Consider the following 18,693-nt stretch of genomic DNA (forward strand, 5'->3'; position numbering starts at 1 on the left):
AAACTGAAAGCCATCCCTCTGAAAACAGGGGCAAGATAAGGGTGCCCACTCTTGCCACTCTTATTCAACACAGTAGTGAAGGTTCTGGCCAGAGCAATTGGGCAAGAAAAAGGAATAAAAGGAATCCAAACAGGCAACGAAGAAGTGAAACTCTTGCTGTTTGCAGATGACATGATCTTATATATAGAAAACCCTAAAGTATCCATTGGAAAACTATTAGAGATAATCAACAACTACAGCCAAGCAGCAGGGTACAAAATCAACTTACAGAAATCAGTTGCATTTCTTTTGTTTTCTTTTTTTTAAGCTACCAACTTTTATTATTATTATTGGAATTAGTAATGATTAAGCACCTACACAGCACACTTCTTAAACACATAGTGTGGCAGACACTCTGCTAGGTCTGCTTTTTTTTTTTTAATTTATTTTTATTGCAGTAACATTGGTTTATAACATTGTATAAATTTCAGGTGTACATCATTATACTTCTATTTCTGCATAGATTTCTATATACCAACAACAAACTAACAGAAAGAGAACTCAAGAAGACAATCCTATTTACAACTGCAACAAAAAGAATAAAATATCTAGGAGTAAATTTAACCAAGGAAGTGAAAGACCTATACAATGAAAACTATAAGACATTATTGAGGGAAATCAATGATGACATACAGAAATGGAAAAATATTCCATGCACTTGGATTGGAAGAATAAACATAGTTAAAATATCCATACTACGTAAAGCAATCTACAGATTCAATGCAATCCCAATCAGAATCCCAAGGACATTCTTCACAGAAATAGAACAAAGAATACTAACATTTATGTGGGGCAACAAAAGACCCCACGTAGCTAAAGCAATTCTGAAAAAGAAGAACAAAGCTGGAGGCATCACAATCCCTGACTTTAAAACATGCTACAAAGCAATAGTAATTAAAACAGCATGGTACTGGTACAAAAACAGAGACACAGATCAATGGAACAGAATTGAAAGTCCAGAAATAAAACCTCATATCTATGGGCAGCTAATCTTTGACAAAGGAGCTAAAGACATACAGTGGAGAAAGGAAATCTCTTCAATAAATGGTGCTGGGAAAACTGGACAGCCACTTGCAAAAGAATGAAAGTAGACCACCTTCTTTTGCCATACACAAAAATTAACTCAAAATGGATCAAAGACCTGAAGGTGAGACCTGAAACTATAAAACTCCTGGAGGAAAATATAGGTAGTACACTACTTGCCATCAGCCATAAAGGGGTCTTCTTGTGTTCCATGTCTACTCAGACAAGGGAAAGAAAAGAAAAAATAAACAAGTGGGACTTGATCAGATTAAAGAGCTTCTACAAGGCAAATGAAACCAGGATCAAAATGAATAGGGAACCCACCAGCTGTGAAAAAATATTTGCAAACCGTATATCTGACAAGGGATTAATCTCCATAATATATAAAGAACTCACACAACTGAATAACAAAAAAACAAACAACCCAATCAAAAAATGGGCAGAGGAAATGAACAGACACTTCTCCAAAGAAGATATACAGATGGCCAATAGGCACATGAAAAGATGCTCAGCATCACTAGTCATCAGGGAAATGCGAATCAAAACCACACTAAGATAGCACCTTATACCCATTAGAACAGCTGTAATCACCAGGACAAAAAGCAACAAATGCTAGAGAGGCTGTGCAGTAATGGGAACCCTAACCCACTGCTGGTGGGAATCCAAACTGGTGCATCCTCTATGGAAAACAGTATGGAGATTCCTCAAAAAATTAAAAATAGAAACACCTTATGATCCAGCTATCCCACTATTGGATATCTACCCAACAAACCTGAAATCAACAATCCAAAGAGGCTTATGCATCCCTATGTTCATCGCAGCGTTATTCACTATAGCCAAGACACGGAAGCAACCCAAGTGTCCCTCTACTGATGAATGGATAAAGAAGATGTGGTATATATATACCATGGAATACTACTCAGCCATAAAAAAAGACAAAATCGTCCCATTTGCAACAACACAGATGGACCTGGAGGGTATTATGTTAAGTGAAATAAGGCAGAAAGAGAAACACAAACAGGGCATGATTTCACTCATGTGTGGAAGATAAACAAACACACACACAGATAGAACTGTTTGGTGGTTACCAGGGGCTAGAGGGGTTGGGGGTGGGCACAAGGAGTGGAGGGATGTACTTAGGTGGTGACTGATAAACAATAACGTACAACAAAAATTTCACAATAAAAAAGTAATACTTTAGGGGATTTATAACAATATATTGTGCAGTTGAATTAGGGGCTTCTCAAAACCACATTAAGGTAAGCACAGAGAAGCAACGTATTTCATGAAGTATAATTTAAATTAATAATAAAACATATCTATCTCCTCACATGCTCTCCAACCTTTCGTGTAGAACTATCATGAAGAGTCCTGGACACCAGAGGGGAAGGGTCATTTCTAGACAGGAGGCAGGGCCACCTCCTTGCTCCACAGAGCTGTGCTGGGGAGGGTCTCAGACACAGTGGTCTGATAGATCCTCATCCACTTGTCAGGGATCTGGAGCCCAGACCTCGGCACCCCCGGGAGGAAGGGGCTCAGTCACACCTTCAGCTCTCTCCTCTTGGGAGCCTCTGAACCTGTGGGGGAAACACAGTTCTGAAATGAGACATCAGTTCTCTGGAGGGTGTGCTCTGGAAAAGACAGGATGGATGAAGCCACCCAAGGTGTCCCCAAATGTGAGACATGTTGAGACGGGCTTCTCACCTGGTGTAGTAGATCCAGGTGAGGCTGTAGGTGAGAAGGAAGCCCGCTCCCATTAGGGCCCCCCTGAGCAGGGTGAGGACTAGAGGTCAGGAGCCCCACTGCTGCCCAGAGATGTGGGAGCAAGAACAAGAGAAACCTGGGGGAGGAAGAGGAGGAGAAGGATAGAGGGGTGAGGTTCCTAAAGTCCACACCTGAGCCTGCTCACTGCCCCACCTATAACGCAGGTGTCCTGCTGTACTCACCCTGCACAACTAGGTTCACAGAGACGTGGTAGGAGCCCGAAGGGTGCTGAGCTCTGCAGGTGAATTCTCCTCCGTCCCCTAAGACCACCCGGGGCAGCTCCAGGACCCCGGGATCCAAGGCCTGGGCAGGGCACAGGGTCAGGCTTCCCCGGGACCAGCTCAGCCTGGCAGGGTAGTTGCTATCAGTGTCACAGACCAAGCGCAGGGACTGGCCCTCCTGGATGGGCAGGGAGGTGGCATTGCCCGGGACATCTGGGACTAGGGAGACAAAGAGAGCCATAGGGCAGGGCTGAGAGGTCCTCTCTCCCTCTCTCCTCCCACAGACACAGGAATGGGAAATAGTGTCTCTGAGACAGCAGTGCAAGCAAGGGCTGACAGTGGTGAGGATCATGAGGTAAGGCAGTGTAAAGAGAGGCAACTGGATGGTCCAGGACGGGGGATGGACAGCTGAGGACGAGTTAGCCATGTCTACACACAGAAAAGAACATCCCAGGAGGTGGATCTTGATGTATGAGCCATGCAGCGTGCTCACACACATAGTCTGACCACCTGGACGCCTCCCAAGGTGATGCTCTCAGCCTTACCCCTGAGGGCCACAGGGGCCCTGGGAGGGTGCTGAGCAGGGAAGAAAGAGGGTCGGGTCTGGGCTATGTAGAGTTCCCTTTGGGGACCAAATTCCAGCAGATGAAGGGTGGACACTGGAGGCTGGTAGTCCAGAGAGGAGGCTGGTCCTGTCCTGGTCTCCCTCATGTCCAGGTGAGAGCAAGGACGGAGGCCGGAGGTGGGGCTGCAGCCATGGGGATAGAGGAAGAGAGGGATCTGAGACATTTTCAGGAAGTCGAGTCTGCAAATCTCACTGAGTCATGGGGAATGTTGGTGACACACAGAAATGTCTGAAGTGACTTCCATGAAGTGATTCAGGAGACTCGGGAGGGAGGGGCCTGGGAAGCGGGAGGGGAGGACGCTCTGGACCCGACAGGGGTTTGTGAGGGTCTTTAGGGCAGAGGTAGGATTGGAAGCAGCAGGGTGGATAAGCTGAGCTGCAGGGTCATGCAGAAGGCTGGCAGAAGCAAGTGTCGAGCTGTAGGGACTCAGTCTCCTTGTGGGAGATGGAGATGGCACAGTCAGAGAAGAGGAAGGGAATCTGGGATAGGATGTCATGGGACAGTGAGGGGAGAGAGGAGGTCAGGAGAGGGGAAGCAACCAGAGGTGACAGTGAAGGGTCAACTAGGAATTCACAGTGACCCTAGAGAGTCCTGCCAGGGGACAGGAAGGGGGAGGGCTGAGGGGGACTGAGAGGGGATGGAGAGTGATGGAGCCTCATTCTGTCCAACCTCCACACAGTCCCCTGATGTGACCTCTGAGACCTCAGTTCCACCCAGGCCTCTCCCACCTGTGCTCTTTCCCTGGAAGACACGGATGGTCAGGTTCCGTGGGGCATCTGGAACAGAAATAAATAAGTGGCTCCTGCAGTACAAGGGGTGGTCATGAGCCAGGTGGTGGGGTCTGCGTGTTCTCTCCATCTCGAACTCAGCCATGTCCCTAAGAACAGTCCCCAGTATGCCACCCAGACCCTGCCTCCTTCCTCCCAAAAGCAGAAGGGACTAAACAGCTGTGGGGTCTGTGGGGAAAGAGGAGGGGGAACAGAGGAGCCTCTCTCCTCATGAGGACCCAGGCATCCTTCCCCAGGTGTGTCCCGCTCACTGGTCACAAAGAGGCTCAGGGCAGTTTCCAGGGAGCCCAACAGGTGCTGAGCTCGGCAGATGTATTTCCCATGGTGCCCCAGCTGCACCCGGGGCAGCTCCAGGACCCCAGGGTTTGAGGGTGAGGAGGTGGTCAAGGGCAGGCTCCCCAGGGTCCAGCTCATCCTGGCAGGAGGGTTGCTGTCGGCAACACAGACCAGGCGCAGGGACTGGCCCTGCTGGACTGTAAGAGATGAGTTGTTGCCTAGAGCTTCAGGTCCTGGAAAGACAGAGAGAAAGCTTAGTCCAGGCCCTCATTAGGGGCTCTCTCTCTCTCTGTCTCTTTTTCTTACATCGTGTGGACCTGTTTCTTCTCTTCCACTGCCTGATGGGCTCATACCAACTGGGCTCAGCCCCAAGGGCATTAGGCTGGGAGTAGGCACTGCACTTTACAAGAGGCACCCATGCATTCATCTGAACCGCCTTGGTCCCCACACCTCCCGACTTGGCCATCTACGTCAACACAGAGCCCTGATTTGCCTCTGTGAGCCTTGCCATTTTGTCTTTCAATATAGGTTCACTAAGACTAGACTAATTTAGCTGTATCTGAGAGCTCAGAGTCTCATGGGTGAGATACCCAAAAACAGGTAGTCACAGAGCAATATGACATGTTTTGTGATGGGGACAAATTAGGCGGAGGGAGCCATGAGGATGGGAGTGCATTGAGATTGTCAGGACAGGGAGGGCTTCCTGGAGGAGGAGAGGCTAAAGCAGAGCCTGACAATGGGTGAGAGCTACCTAGAGGATGGTGCTAATGGAATGACCTTGTGGGAGGCAGGTACAAGAGGTGCAAGTACAGCTGAGGTGTGAAATGACCTGCATGCTCAGGGAAAAAGAAACATTGCTGTAAGGCTTGAGTGAATGGGTATATTTGTGAGTGTTTACACATGAGGCTACCGGAAGAAATTATGGAAAATTAAAAAACAATATTAGCGTGGAGAAAGTCAAAGGCGTGAAAGAGAATATTGATAAATGCCACCACTGGTTTACTAATAAACATTCAACAACCAGCTCTCTCATGGTGGGGGGAGGGCGGAGTCCTGATTTGTAGCATTTTCCAATTTCATTGGTGTAAATATTCCCATCTTGGAAAATCTCATGCACCCAATCTGAAGTCACAGAACCCAGAGTTGGGAAAAGGTGGACACAATTGGCTGTTAACAACCAGTCAGAGCCCACACCAGTACACCACTAAGCTCAACTCAGAAGAAAAATGCTTGTTTTTGCCTGGCAAAATCACCATATGCTGAGTCACAAGGCCATGAAAAGATTGGAAATCAATCCTTTCAACTAACACACAGCTGAAGTCCTTAACATGAAAAGATCTTCTTCAAATCATTAAAAAAAAATCCACAAAGAAATACGTACGGTTCTTAAACATAATGAAAGATCTCAATCTAGTCACAAAATGACACTGAAACTTAACATGACAGTGAATTCACTTAGGATCAGCAAGGATGAACATGTTCTCCAGTGAAGAAGGCACGTTGCAGGTGGGAGTATGAACAGAACCACCTCCATGCAGTGGGATTTGGCCACATCTGTTAGAAATTATAAACATACCCTTTGATATAGGACTTTCTTCTCTAGAAAAATTATCTCACAGACACACATACACCTGGGGAATATTCATACAAGTTATTCAGTGCAGTATTATTTGTCTGAGCAGAAGACTGGGAACACCATAGTTTTCCACCAATGGGGGACAAATTAAGTACTTTATAGTGTAATATACTTCCAACAGGAAAACCATGGAATCATTAATAAGAATGAAGAAGGTTTTGTATGTACTGATACAGAAGGATCTCCAAGAGAGACTGAGTTTGAGAAAAAGATGAGCTGGTTCACAGAAAGGTGCCAATGTAATTTCCTTAGTTGTGCAAATGTGCCAAGGTGATGTGAGATTTTAACAATGAAGGAAGCTGGGTGAGGAATTAAGGAAACTCTCTGCCATGTAAATCTAAAATTACTACACAAAAAATGTTTCTTAAAAATAATAAATATGCAGAGCAGTGTGTATCATATGATATGTACATATATGAGTCTTTTTTAAATAAAGTCTATGCATAGGTTATATTTGGGAAGATAACCAAGAGGGAGGTACAGAAAGTTCTTTTTTTTTTTTTTTTTTTTTTTTAAAGATTTTATTTATTTAATTTTTTCCCCCCAAAACCCCAGTAGATAGTTGTATGTCATAGCTGCACATCCTTCTAGTTGCTGTATGTGGGACTCGGCCTCAGGATGGACGGAGAAGTGGTGCCTCTATGCGCACCCGGGATCCGAACCCGGGCCACCAGCATTGCAGTGCGCGCACTTAACCACCAAGCCACAGGGCCGGCCCGGTACAGAAAGTTCTGAATACTGTTTTATTCTTACTAAATTTTGCAAGCGACTGAGTTGAATTTTCACCAAATTCATATGTCAAAGATCTAACCCCAGGTGTGATGGCATTTGGAGGTATCTGGATGGGCCTTTGGGACGTGATTAGGGTTACATGATGTCAGGATAATGGGGCTATCAAGATGACATTGGTGCCCTTAGGAGAGAGACACCAGAGAGCTGGCTCTCTCTCAGCCCTGTGAGGACACAGCCAGAAGGCAGCCATCTATAAGCCAGTAAGCTAGTCCTCACCGGGAACCAAATGGCTGGCACATTGATCTTGGACTTCCAGCCTCCAGAATCGTGAGAAATGAATTCCTGTTGATTAAGCCCCCAAGCCTGGGGTATCTTGTATTGGAAGCCCGAGCAGACTAAGGCACACTTTATGCTTCCTATTTTAAACACTAACATTAAAATGATCCAAGGAGGCTGGAGGAATAGGGGGGGTCCAGATCCCAAGGAGAATGAGGGCAGGATTTGGGACGGGGATGTGTCCCTGGCATGAAGACAGCACATCCGCTGAACATGGAAGAGACTATGCAAACCCCGTGAGAGCAGGGTCAGCGCTGCGGGAGGCCAGGTTGTAAGCTGACAATCGAGTGGGGGGCTTCCCACTTCTGCTGTCCCCACACCTGGCCTGAGCCTTTCTCCCATCTGAGTTCTGAACCCCAGCTCTGCTCTGAAGGGAGGAGAAAGGTCCACCACACCCCCCTGGAGAGGAGATGTTGGGCCCTACCTGTGCCTTCTTTCCGGAACACACTGATGGTCAGGTTCTGGGGTGCATCTGGACAGACAGACATAATTGTTCCCTTTTCAGTGGCAGGAAGGTGGGTGTTGGCTCTTTTCCCTCGGGAAACTTTAGCAATAAGAGGGGGTGGAGTCTCGTGTGCACTTTCCTTCCTCCCTCCCCAGAACCAGCTCGTAGGACCCAACACCCAGTATCCCAGCCCTCCCCCAACCTCCCCTACATCCACTGCCCTCAGGGACCTGGCTGTCCTGGCCTGGCACTCACAGGACACGTTGAGTTGAATGGTCCTCTCTGTGTTCACTCCAGCTCTGGGGAAGGTCACTCGACAAGTGAGGTTAGTGCCATGGTCCTGGGGCCATGGGGTGAAGGTGAGCACTGAGGAGAGGTGGGTCCTGGGGCCCAGGGAGGTGAGGGCAACTGATGTCCAGGAGAAGATGGGGGGTGTGCCCTGCTCACAGGCCCAGAACACAGAGCAGGTCAGGTTCCCGGGGCGGCCAGACTCCAGGGGCCCTGAACTAAGGATGTTGGGCCTGCGGGTCAGGGCTGCTGAAGAGAGAGAGGAGGTTGGGGCCTCTTGGTGTGATTTCGGCCTACCACAGAGTCTTGTCATCACTGTCCCCAAGCCACCCCACCCTCAGGAGGAATGGAACCTTCATTTTTCTATTTCCAGTGCCCCACACTTTGGGGCCTTTACCTGGGCCCCCACCATACCTGTCACATGCAGAGAGAGCGTCTTATCTAGATATGAGTGTTTCCTCAAGGCATCCTCCATGTGAAAGAAGTAAGTCCCACTGTCCCCCATGTTGACATCTCTGATGCTCAGGGAGCAGTTGTGGGCCTGGGGGTCTCCGAGGAGGAAGAACCGGCCCTGGGTGCTCTCATGCAGCTTCTGTTCTCTTTTGTTTGTGGCCACTGGATTATCACGGTTTCTATCCGCCCCTTTCCGGAACCAGAACACGTGGAGGATTACAAAGGTGGTCCTGGGATAGGAAAATTTGCAGGGCACGAGGACACACAGGCCCTCCTGCACTGTCACGGACTCCTGTAGTTCCAGCCGGTACCTCTGATCCTGAGCTGTGGGCACTGGTGAGAGGGAGAAACTCAGCCTGGAGTTCTGGTGCCTCCCCAGAGTGGGGTCCCCTCTCCCCTCAACCACTCACCTCCCCATAGCACAGGCAGCAGCAGCAGCAGCTGCAGTGGCATTATCTCCTCTTGCCCTGGGACGGTCCGCCTTCTGGGGTCCCTCTGAGAGAGAAGAGAAAGCCACAACTGTGAGAGGGCAGAGGAAGCTGAGACAGGAAACCTGTGGTAAGAAGAAAGGGCCACATGCCCAGAAGAGGAAACTTCAGAGTCACAGAGTCAGCTGTGACTGCCCCTTTGAGATCATCCAGGCCCATCTCTGCATGTGGCAGGTGAACCCTGAAGCTCAGACAGGCAAGGGGCTTGCCCAAGTGAGGCAGCAAGGAAGGACAAGAGCCCCCAAGTCCTGCCTCCTGGGCTGGTGCGCGGTTGTCTCTACTGGAGAAGCAGGTCCCCGCTGGCCAGCTCCTGGAGTCAAGAGTGCAGGGAGGGGGGCTTCCCATGAGGACAGCCAGAGAAAGCCTTTCTATTTGCCTATGGATGGGCCTGAAAACTCACATATAGGTTTTCTTCTATGGGCTGAACTCCTCTGATGGTTCTATCCATAGCCCTACCACCTCCTAGGAAGATGACCTGGTGTATAGGGCTGGTGTCATGACCTTGGAACTCTAACATATGGATGAGTACTTAGGAATGGGAGGAGAGCTTGGGACCTTGGGGAGAGAAGCATCCTCTGACACAAGCTGCTGGCATAGTGCTGTTTAGACCCAAAGATGGTTGCACTTCAGGTGAAAGGGTGGTAGATTTGGGGTATCCGATACAAACTGGAGAGGAGAAAAAGACTCAGATCCCAGAGTGTGATCCTGGGGGCAAGTTCCATATAAGCACACCCCTCACTCAGCCCCATGATCATGATCAACACCCCCACCCTCCAGATAAGGAGTAGGTGTGTTCTTGTCTCTGGGGTTCTCTCCTGGGGACCCTTGGCTACTTGTCACCTTCAGAGACAGTGTCATATATTGGGAGTCACATTTCACATAATATTTCTCTATCCTAAAGTCTTCCCACTTTCCCACATCATGGAAAATCTGATGCTCATAAAGCAACTGTGGGCCCCTGGGTCCCCGAAGAGGTTGAGTCAGCCCCAGATTCTTTCTTCGAGGTTTGATAGGGTCTGTGGCCCGAGGCGGATTATGGTGTCTGTTGGCCACCTCCAGGATCTGAAGTCCAGTTTCAAGTGGGCTAAAGTTGATCCAGAAAACCCATGGGTTGCATTGGAGAATGGGATAGGAGGCACAGGCAGGCCCTCCTTCTCCATCACTGACTGAAGTTTAGTGATCATACCCGCACTGTCCCCCAGGGCCCACTGCAGGAAACAGAGTCTCTGACTGCAGCCCAGCCCAGAAATCCCTTCCTCAGACCTGTTGCCCTCACAGTTGTGGCTGCAGCAGCAGCAGCCTCTCTGGGCTGCAGAAGATCATCTAGATTCCCTTGACACCATCTGATCAGCCTCTCCCAGTTGGTAGATGGGGGCGACCGTAGGGTGGCCAGTGAGCTGGGGGCTCTTTCTGATTGAAATGTGTGATTTCTGCCCCCAAAGTTCTCCCTCCAACAAGAATACCCCTCTCACTCAGGCCACTGCAGAGGAAGTAAAAGCTGAGCTCTTCTCTCCTGGGGCCACAGCTGGGTGGACACTTCCTCCTTCTTCCTGTACCCTGAAACTCTGCCTCTCACTTCCTGAGGACCAACCCCACTTCCCTCAAGAGAGATGTGGCGTTTTAGGGTCTATTTTCCCCAGATAGGTTTCTCGGAGCCTCCTTCATGGGGACAGAGGAGTGAGAGACCAAGACTCTCCTGGGACCAAATCCTCTCTGGGTTGGACCCACTCCAAGGATGGAGCACCCCAGAGGCCTCAGGAAGCGTTGAGTGAACTCTTGAATTCACCTGCAGGGAGAGACCGTATGGACAGAGGCTGGGACTGAGCCTGGAGCCCGGACTCCAGTGACAGACTTGGGTGAGCTGTTAAGGTTCAGGGTGAGACAGAACTTGTGACTGGGTCTTTGTTCCTCCTCACATTTCCTGTGAGCCCTACACATACATCTACAGAATATCTCTGTCCATCTTCTCCACAGCTCGTCCAGCCTCCACAATTCTCCTCCACGGGGTGACCACCTAATTCCCCTCTCCTTACATATCTTCCTCTTGTAGCCTCTAGTTCTCCCACTGACAGTGACCCATTTCGGATGTCGCAGAACTCTTTTCCCAATCTCAGCAAGCTCCCTTGTGTGCCTAAACACTTTGAATGTCTTCCATCACTTCCAAACACAATGCTTCAGTCAGCCTCCTGATATTCCATTCCTTCATTTATCTGACATATATTGAGGCATAATTTTTAAAATTTTTTTCAGGATTTGGCACAGAGCTAGAGGCAGTAAAGGACTATGAGTCTTGTTCTCCATCCTCCAGAGCTCCATTTGGGTACCAGCTGGAGACTGAGAAGAGAAAGAGAGGATGAGGCGTGGAGGAGAGAGAGGGAGAGGGAGAGAGACAGAGAGACAGAGATGTTGGCTTGTTGGGGAGAGAGGCCCTTCTTGTCCGTAAGATGTGTGAGAGGAGAGGACAGGAGTTTTCCACAGGCAAGGAGGGATTTATGAGAAGATTGGAGGTGGAGTCTCCCCTGAGAGGTGAGAAACCAAAGGCATGTGAGAAGCCCCTCTGTCAGAATATAAGGTCTTATTCTCTGGCGGTGGCAAGGAGTCTGAGAAGGGCCAGCTTAGATCGGGAGGCCCTTATCCTGTTCATGTTGAGCCCCAACTCCTCTCCCAATTCTCCCATCAGGGTCAGCCCATAGGGGGAGGGGTGCTCTTTTCAGCCAAGACACAGTCTGGTCCCTGGGGAGCCACAGAAAGTAGGGATGGCGTTGTCCATGGCCCTGAAGCAGAATTGGGTTCCAAGTTTAGGAATAACTGGGCTGTGGGGACAGGGCTAAATAGACAGGAACAGGATCGGGGCCTCGGGTCAGGAAAGCAGCTGAGTCAGATGAAATTGACTGCCTACAAGGGAGAAAATCCGGGAGGGGCTGACCCTCTGATTTGGGGGCTGGGCTTCTCCTGCGCCCCTTCTCCCTCCTCCTTCTTTACTCTCCGTAATGTCCCATGAGCTCTGCCAAGCCACTGAATCAAAGCCAGCAGCAGCCCAATTCTAGACTTCTTATTATGTGAGAAAAATCAAGCCATATTTGTTAAAGTTGCTGCAAGTCAGCCCTTTTAAAACTTAGAGCAAAACACTTTTCTAATTGATGCAGTAAGTGGGGAGTTGAAATCATTCCGCCAATTCCATTTGAAGCCAACTCGACATTTTCCAAAATTGCCCCACTCATTGAAATCTCCCAACGGCACATGAGAGTGCCTGGTGTGTCTGACTTTTTTGACTTTTGCTAATTCGAGATTAGGGAAATAGTATTAGATCTTTCTTGCTTTGCTTCAATGTGATTATAAACAATCTTTCTCACCAAGGATTACATAGATAATTCTTCTTTGTGAATTATCTATTCAAAGTGTATACCCACAGGGACCTTGGAATTTTCCTTATCAACTCTCGAAAGATATTAATCCCATCCCTATTATTTACCTTAGAGAATAATATATTTTGCCAACAAAAATGCATCGTTAATGTTAGCTCAGGGCCAAACTTCCTCACCAAAGAGAGGAAGATTGGCAACAGATGTTAGCTCAGGACCAATCTTCTTAGCAAAAAATAAATAAATAAATATTGCATTGCTAAATTTCAGTTTAGATTTTTACTGTTTTTGACCTTTGTGTAAATGGCGGCATAGAGTATGCATTTTGTTTTTTTCTGGCTACTTCCACTCAATATTAGTTTTTTAAAAAATTCTATTGTAAAGAGTATAACATGCAGAAGAAGACACAAATGGCTAAGTGTGCAGCTCAGTGATTTATCACAAAGCAAACAGTCAGTTCACGAGATAGAGATTTGCCAGCTCCCCAAATGCCTCAACAGTCTACACTCCCATGAGCAGAGCAGGAGGTTCCCACTTCCCCACATCTCTGCCACACGTGCTGTTATCTGCCTTCTTGATTTTCTGGTCTGATGAGTGTGGAGTAGTATCTCATTTCTGGTTGACTTTTCTCAAGTAATAGTGAGTTTGAGCATCTCAGCGTGGACTTGTTTTCCATTCATGCTTACACACTTGTGACATAAATATGCATGTCCTTTGATTATTTTTATGTTGGCTTGTTTTCCCTTTTCTTGTTGATTTGTAGAAGTTTTCGTACATTCTAGTTGAAAATCTCTTGTGAGCTTAATAAAGGAAAAGAGATCTCCCACTCTGTCATTTCTCGATGAAATTTGTCTGGGTTGTCCACTATTTGATGGAAACTTTAGTTTTGATACAATCAAATCTATCACACAAATTGGTCTTTTTATTTCTCTGGAATATAAAACTGAGTATTTCTTGATCTTTAAAAAAATTATTCTCTCATTTATGAATATTGAGCTCCGGGGGGAAGAAGCATTGTAAAGTGTTGTCTAAAGATGAGTGTCAGAGCATCGAACTTATCTTATCTTGTCAAATTTTCCTACAATTTTTCCTGTGATATATATAATTATATATAACGTATATATGTGTGTGTGTTTGTGTGTGTGTGTGTTACCATCTAGGTGACAGTAGCCAAACGCTTAGAAAGCAAAAACTAGTGCAAACACAACACAGATCAAATAATAAAACACTAATGACCACCCTCCAGGTGTCCCCTAGTGGGTCTCTCTGATCACACACTCTGTGTATCCCTCCTAAAAGTATCCATGATCCTGGCTTTTCCATAAACCATTTCCGTGTTTTCTTCAGAAGCAGTATCCATGAGCTGGGGTAGAGTCAGTCCAGTAGTCCCTGGAATGGGAGAAGTTGCAGGGCACAGAGATGCACAGCCTCTCCTGCACCATCATAGACTACTACACTTGCAGCCAGAATCTCCCAACCTGAGCCTGGGACTGGGACTACCCTGAGCCTGGGACTACTGGCAAAAGAGGATCAGCCACAGCCCCTGCTCTGCAGGTCCCCTCTCCCCTCAGCTCACTCACTTGCTCACAGCAGCGGCAGCAGCAGCAACATCTCTGAGATGGAGTGTTCTGGACGTCCGTCCTGTGTCTGGAAAGAGAAAGGGAAGACGAGGGGAAGGAAAGGTTTCAGGGAGACTCACGTGAAGCTGGAGAGGAGACCTTGGACCTCGGCCATTCACAGAAGAGGAACTGCAGGCTGGAGCTCGTCCACCTTCTGCACAGAGAGAGTGGACACTCCACCACCCAGAAACTCTGAGATCTGCCCAGAGGGGAGCAGACAAGTAGAAGAACCCATGTCCTGCCCACATCTCGGGGCTTCCCTCCAGCACCGCAGCCCAGACCAGGACCTCTGAGGAAATTTGAGGAGTGGGACGTCATGAGTCTCTGAAGGCCTCCCATTTGAGGTGCATTTCTGAGCCCTGTTGTCTACTCTAGGGAGCTAGTCAGCTCCTGATGGACCTCAGAGGGTCACAGCCTCGTCTAGAGCTCAGGTGGATGGTCCTGTCAGTTGTTGGATTCTTTAGGACCTTTGTGAGCGTCTGGGGTAGAAGAAAACAATGGGTTCCTCGGTGACGAGAAGGGAGCAGTCAGTCATTCATTCACTTATTCATTCATTCATTCTTCAAACACTTAGTGAACATGTCTGTGTTGGGGAGGCTGGAGACAAGAAGGGAGACGACGTACCTGGTCCATGCCCATGAGATGCTCCCCACCCCACTCAGTACTGTCGGGCTTTAGAGCTGCAGTCACTGGTAAGTTTTTATGTCCCGGTAGCATCCTGGGTGTTTTCTACAATGTGAGTATGAGGGTTTTTTTGATATCTAATCGAAACAACAACAACAACAACAATTCTTTTCAAGTTGTACAACTTGAAATTCAATACCCATTAAACAGAAACCACCTGTTTCCCTCCACTGCACTTCTCCTAGAAACCAGCATCCCGTTTTCTGTCTCTAGGAATTTGACTACTTTAGATGCTTCAGGTAAGTAGAGTCATACAGTATTTGCCTTTTTTGTGACTGGTGTAACTCATGTACGATATTGTCCTCAAGCTTCATCCATGTGGTAGCATGTGTCAGAACTCTTTACTTTTTAAGACCGAATAATATTCCGTGTTAGGTATACACCAGACTGTGTTTATCCTCCCATCCATTGAGGGACACTTGGATTGCTTCCACCTTTTGGCTATTGTGAGCAGTGCTGCTGTGAACATGGGTGTGCAAATATCTCCTTGAGACCCCTACTTTGAATTTTTTTAGAAAAATACACAGAAGTGGAATTGCTGGATCGTGTGGTAACTCTATTTTTAATTTTTTGAGGAAACCCCAATCATTTATCAGCCCTCCTTGTTTTTCTTTTCCCTCATCCATTTTCCTCACTTTATACTGGCTCTACATGTTAACATCTCCAGTCTGGACCCCTCTCCTGATCTCCAGACATTCTTATCCAGCTGCAGAGTGATTCCTGGACCCAATTCCAACATGTGTGTGGAGGCTTCCCCACACCAACAAGCGGATGTCAGATACCAGTATGATGTCCTAGAGTTCCGCTCAATTCTGATGCTATCTAACAGGAGATATACTCAGATTCCACAAGTTAAGGGCTCAGTCCCAGAAGAACACCCTCCACTTCATACACCAGCCATAAGTCAGGTTGTTACTTGTACTTCTGACCAAACGGCTAAAACTAGGGGTTCCCATGACCCCCACCTCGGGTTTGATTAATTTGCTAGAATGGCTCACAGAAGTCAGGGAAACGCTTACTTAGTTTTACCAGTTTATGAAAGGATATGATCAGGGACACATGAACATCCAGAGGGAAGAGATGTGCAGGACAAGGTATGAGGGAAGGGGTGCAGAGCCTCCACACCCTCTCTAGGTGTGTCACCCTCTCAAAACCTTCCCGTGTTCACCAACCTGAAAGCTCTCTGAAAAAGACTGTCAAGCTATCTTTTTGGGTTTTTATTGACTAAGTCATTGGCCACGGGCAATTGATTCAACCTCAAGCACCACTACGCTCTGTGGAAACAGAGGGTGGGACTGAAAGTTGCCATCCTCTGATCACGTGGCTGGTCCTCTTGGGAGCCAGCCTCCACTGCTGGGTGGGTATCGAAATTCATCTTTATTAACATAAAGTAGAAATCCCAAGGGATTGGGGAGCTGTGAGCTAGGAACTGTGGACAAAGATCACATATATATTTCCAAATATATATTTCTCATAAATCACAATATCACAGGAGGCAAGGAGCTTGCCCACGTAAGGCAGCAAAGAAGGATGAAAGCCCCCAAATCCTGCCCCCTGGACCCATGCACAATCGTCTGTAGAGGAGAAACAGGTCTCACCTGGCCAGCTCCCAGAGAGTCAAGGCCTCAGCACCATCCTGGAGCTGGCCTGTGAGAGGTGGGTCTCAGGACAGCGTATATGGGCACCAGAGATAGAAAGAGCTCACATGAGGCAATAGAAGTAACACCCACGTTCATTTACTTCGTTCATTCATTCATTAAATCATTCACAAACTAACGTGAAAAAGGACAGATTTGAAACAGTCCTGACCCTCAACTAGCTCCAGAAGTGGGGAAGACAGACAGACTGGAGCTTCATCCAAGGGCAGCAGGGAGCCGTGGAAGGTTTTGAGCAGGGAAGGGAGAGGGTCTTATAGATGTCAAATAGAGGTCAAACTGATCCCCTTGAGGCCAGTGTAGGAAAGAGCTGGAAGGGAGAGACTGGTGCCCAAGAGGCGAAAGAGGACATTGTTTCGAAATCTCAGCAGGGGAGACCCACCCTGCATGGGGACAGCAGCCTTGGTGATGGAGGAAAGAAGGGATTCCAGCCACTTTCAGGAAGTGAGATTTGAAGGGAGGTGTGGAAGGTGAGGCAGGGAGGTGTCTGGAGTGACTCCCAGAGCCCTGACTCTAGCAACTAACAGGGGATGGATGTGCCCTCACCCAGAGCAGGGTAAGCATGCTGGGCTAGGTGGAGGAAGGTGGGTGAGAAGGCAGCAGAGTTGGCCCCACAGGTGGACGTGTTCACTAATGGAGAACAGAGGGCCTGGGCAGAGCTGCAGGAACACAAACACTCACACACATGCACCACATCAAGGCGCATATTAATCAAATCATTTAAATTAAATCATGGAAAATATTCAAACTGGCCAAGAAAAAGACATACTAGAAAAAAAGATGAAAATTACAGAAAAATTCTCCTAAGAAACTATACGAGCCAGAGAATGTGAACAACTGAAAGAGAAAAAATGTGAACCTAGAATTCCTCACCCAATAAACAGATCTTTACAAAGCTAATATAAATGAACATTTTTCCGGAACAACAATAGCCAAGAGAATTCATCCCCAGTGTACCATTGTTACAAGAAATATACAAAAAGATCTTCACGCAGGAGGAAAATGATGCCATAGAGACACTGGAATGTGTACAAAGGAATGAAGAGCCATTGAAATGGTTAATATGTGGATCAATATACAACCGTTTATTTTTCTAATTAAAAAAATATCTCTCGAGCAGCCCTGCTGGTCTAGTGGTTAAGATTCAACGTTCTCACCACCGTGGCCCAGGTCCTTTGCCGGTCGTGGAACCACACCACCAGTCTGTCAGTTGTCATACTGTTGCAGCAGCTCACATAGAGAACTAAACAACTAGGACACACAACCATGTCCTGAAGCTTTTAAAAAGATATATCTCTTTAAAAAGGACTGTTTTAAAAAAATAATACATTAGAGGATTTATCACAATATATTATGCAGTTGAATTAGGGGCTTCTCAAAACCACATTAAGGTAAGCACAGAGAAGCAACATATTTCATGAAGTATAATTTAAATTAATAATAAAATATGTCTGTCTCCTCACATGTCCTCCAACCGTCTGTGTAGAATCGTTAGGAAGAGTCCTTGACACCAGAGAGGAAGGGTCATTTCTGGACAGGAGGCAGGGCCACCTCATGCAGCACCTCCTTGCTCCACAGAGCTGTGCTGGGGAGAGTCTCAGGACGCAGTGCTCTGAGGCATCCTCATCCACCTGTAAGGGATCTGGAGCCCAGACCTCGGCACCGCCGGGAGGAAGGGGCTCGGTCACACCTTGCAGCTCTCTCCCATTGGGAGCCTCTGAACCTGTGGGGGAAACACAGTTCTGAAATGAGATATCGGTCCTGTGGAGGGGGTACTAGAGAGGACAAGATGGGTGAAGCCACCCAAGGTGTCCCCAAATTTGGGACATCTTGAGAAGGGCTTCTCACCTAGTGTAGTAGATCCAGGTGAGGTCATAGGTGAGAAGGAAGCCAGCTCCCATTAGGGTCCTCCTGAGCAGGGTGAGGACTAGTGGCCAGTAGCCCCGCTGCTCCCCAGAGACTTGAGGGCAGAAAGGGGAGATACTTGTGGGAGGAAGAGGGGAAGAAAGATGGAGGGGTGAGTTTCCCAAACCTGAGCCTGCTCATGTCCTCATCTAGAAGGCAAGTGTCCTGCTGTACTAACCCTGCACAATTAAGTTCATGGAGATGTGGTAGGAATCCCAAGGCAGGGATTGGGATTGGCAGGTGAATTCTCCTCCTTCCACTAAGACCACCTGCGCCAGCTCCAGGACCCCAGGGTCCAAGGCCTGGGAACGGCACAGGGTCAGGCTTCCCCGGGACCAGCTTAGCCTGGCAGG

The 18,693-nt window shown here is 47.8% G+C and overlaps 2 protein-coding genes across 2 annotated transcripts; both read right to left on the reverse strand.

Annotated features, from left to right (window-relative positions):
- Positions 1 to 1,596: 1,596 nt before the first annotated feature.
- On the reverse strand, positions 1,597 to 6,278 carry LOC147912802 (sialic acid-binding Ig-like lectin 8). Its single transcript, XM_087421259.1, has 4 exons — positions 4,402 to 6,278; positions 3,009 to 3,266; positions 2,767 to 2,902; positions 1,597 to 2,639 (listed from the first exon to the last, which is right to left on the reverse strand). The coding sequence occupies exons 1-3, from the start codon at positions 4,544 to 4,546 to the stop codon at positions 2,853 to 2,855; spliced, it is 453 nt and encodes a 150-aa protein (XP_087277385.1). The 5' UTR covers positions 4,547 to 6,278; the 3' UTR covers positions 1,597 to 2,639; positions 2,767 to 2,852.
- On the reverse strand, positions 4,613 to 14,729 carry LOC101394045 (sialic acid-binding Ig-like lectin 13). Its single transcript, XM_087421908.1, has 7 exons — positions 14,721 to 14,729; positions 9,038 to 9,122; positions 8,589 to 8,960; positions 8,142 to 8,423; positions 7,866 to 7,913; positions 4,713 to 4,970; positions 4,613 to 4,629 (listed from the first exon to the last, which is right to left on the reverse strand). The coding sequence occupies exons 1-7, from the start codon at positions 14,727 to 14,729 to the stop codon at positions 4,613 to 4,615; spliced, it is 1,071 nt and encodes a 356-aa protein (XP_087278034.1).
- Between the last annotated feature and the right edge of the window lie 3,964 nt (positions 14,730 to 18,693).

This window comes from Ceratotherium simum, chromosome 33 (assembly GCF_057802395.1).
Source record: "Ceratotherium simum simum isolate JZ-2026a chromosome 33, ASM5780239v1, whole genome shotgun sequence".
Lineage (NCBI taxonomy): Eukaryota > Metazoa > Chordata > Mammalia > Perissodactyla > Rhinocerotidae > Ceratotherium > Ceratotherium simum.

Coding starts and splice junctions, on each gene's coding strand:
- LOC147912802 (XM_087421259.1), bottom strand. CDS start 4,546: ATGGCTGAGTTCGAGATGGAGAGAACACGCAGACCCCACCACCTGGCT. Junction 3,267..4,401: donor CTTCCAGGGAAAGAGCACAG/GTGGGAGAGGCC, acceptor TTGTCTCCCTAG/TCCCAGATGTCCCGGGCAAT. Junction 2,903..3,008: donor TGTGAACCTAGTTGTGCAGG/GTGAGTACAGCA, acceptor TTCCTCCCCCAG/GTTTCTCTTGTTCTTGCTCC.
- LOC101394045 (XM_087421908.1), bottom strand. Junction 7,914..8,141: donor CATTCAACTCAACGTGTCCT/GTGAGTGCCAGG, acceptor CTGTCTGTCCAG/ATGCACCCCAGAACCTGACC. Junction 4,971..7,865: donor GTTCCGGAAAGAAGGCACAG/GTAGGGCCCAAC, acceptor CTGTCTTTCCAG/GACCTGAAGCTCTAGGCAAC.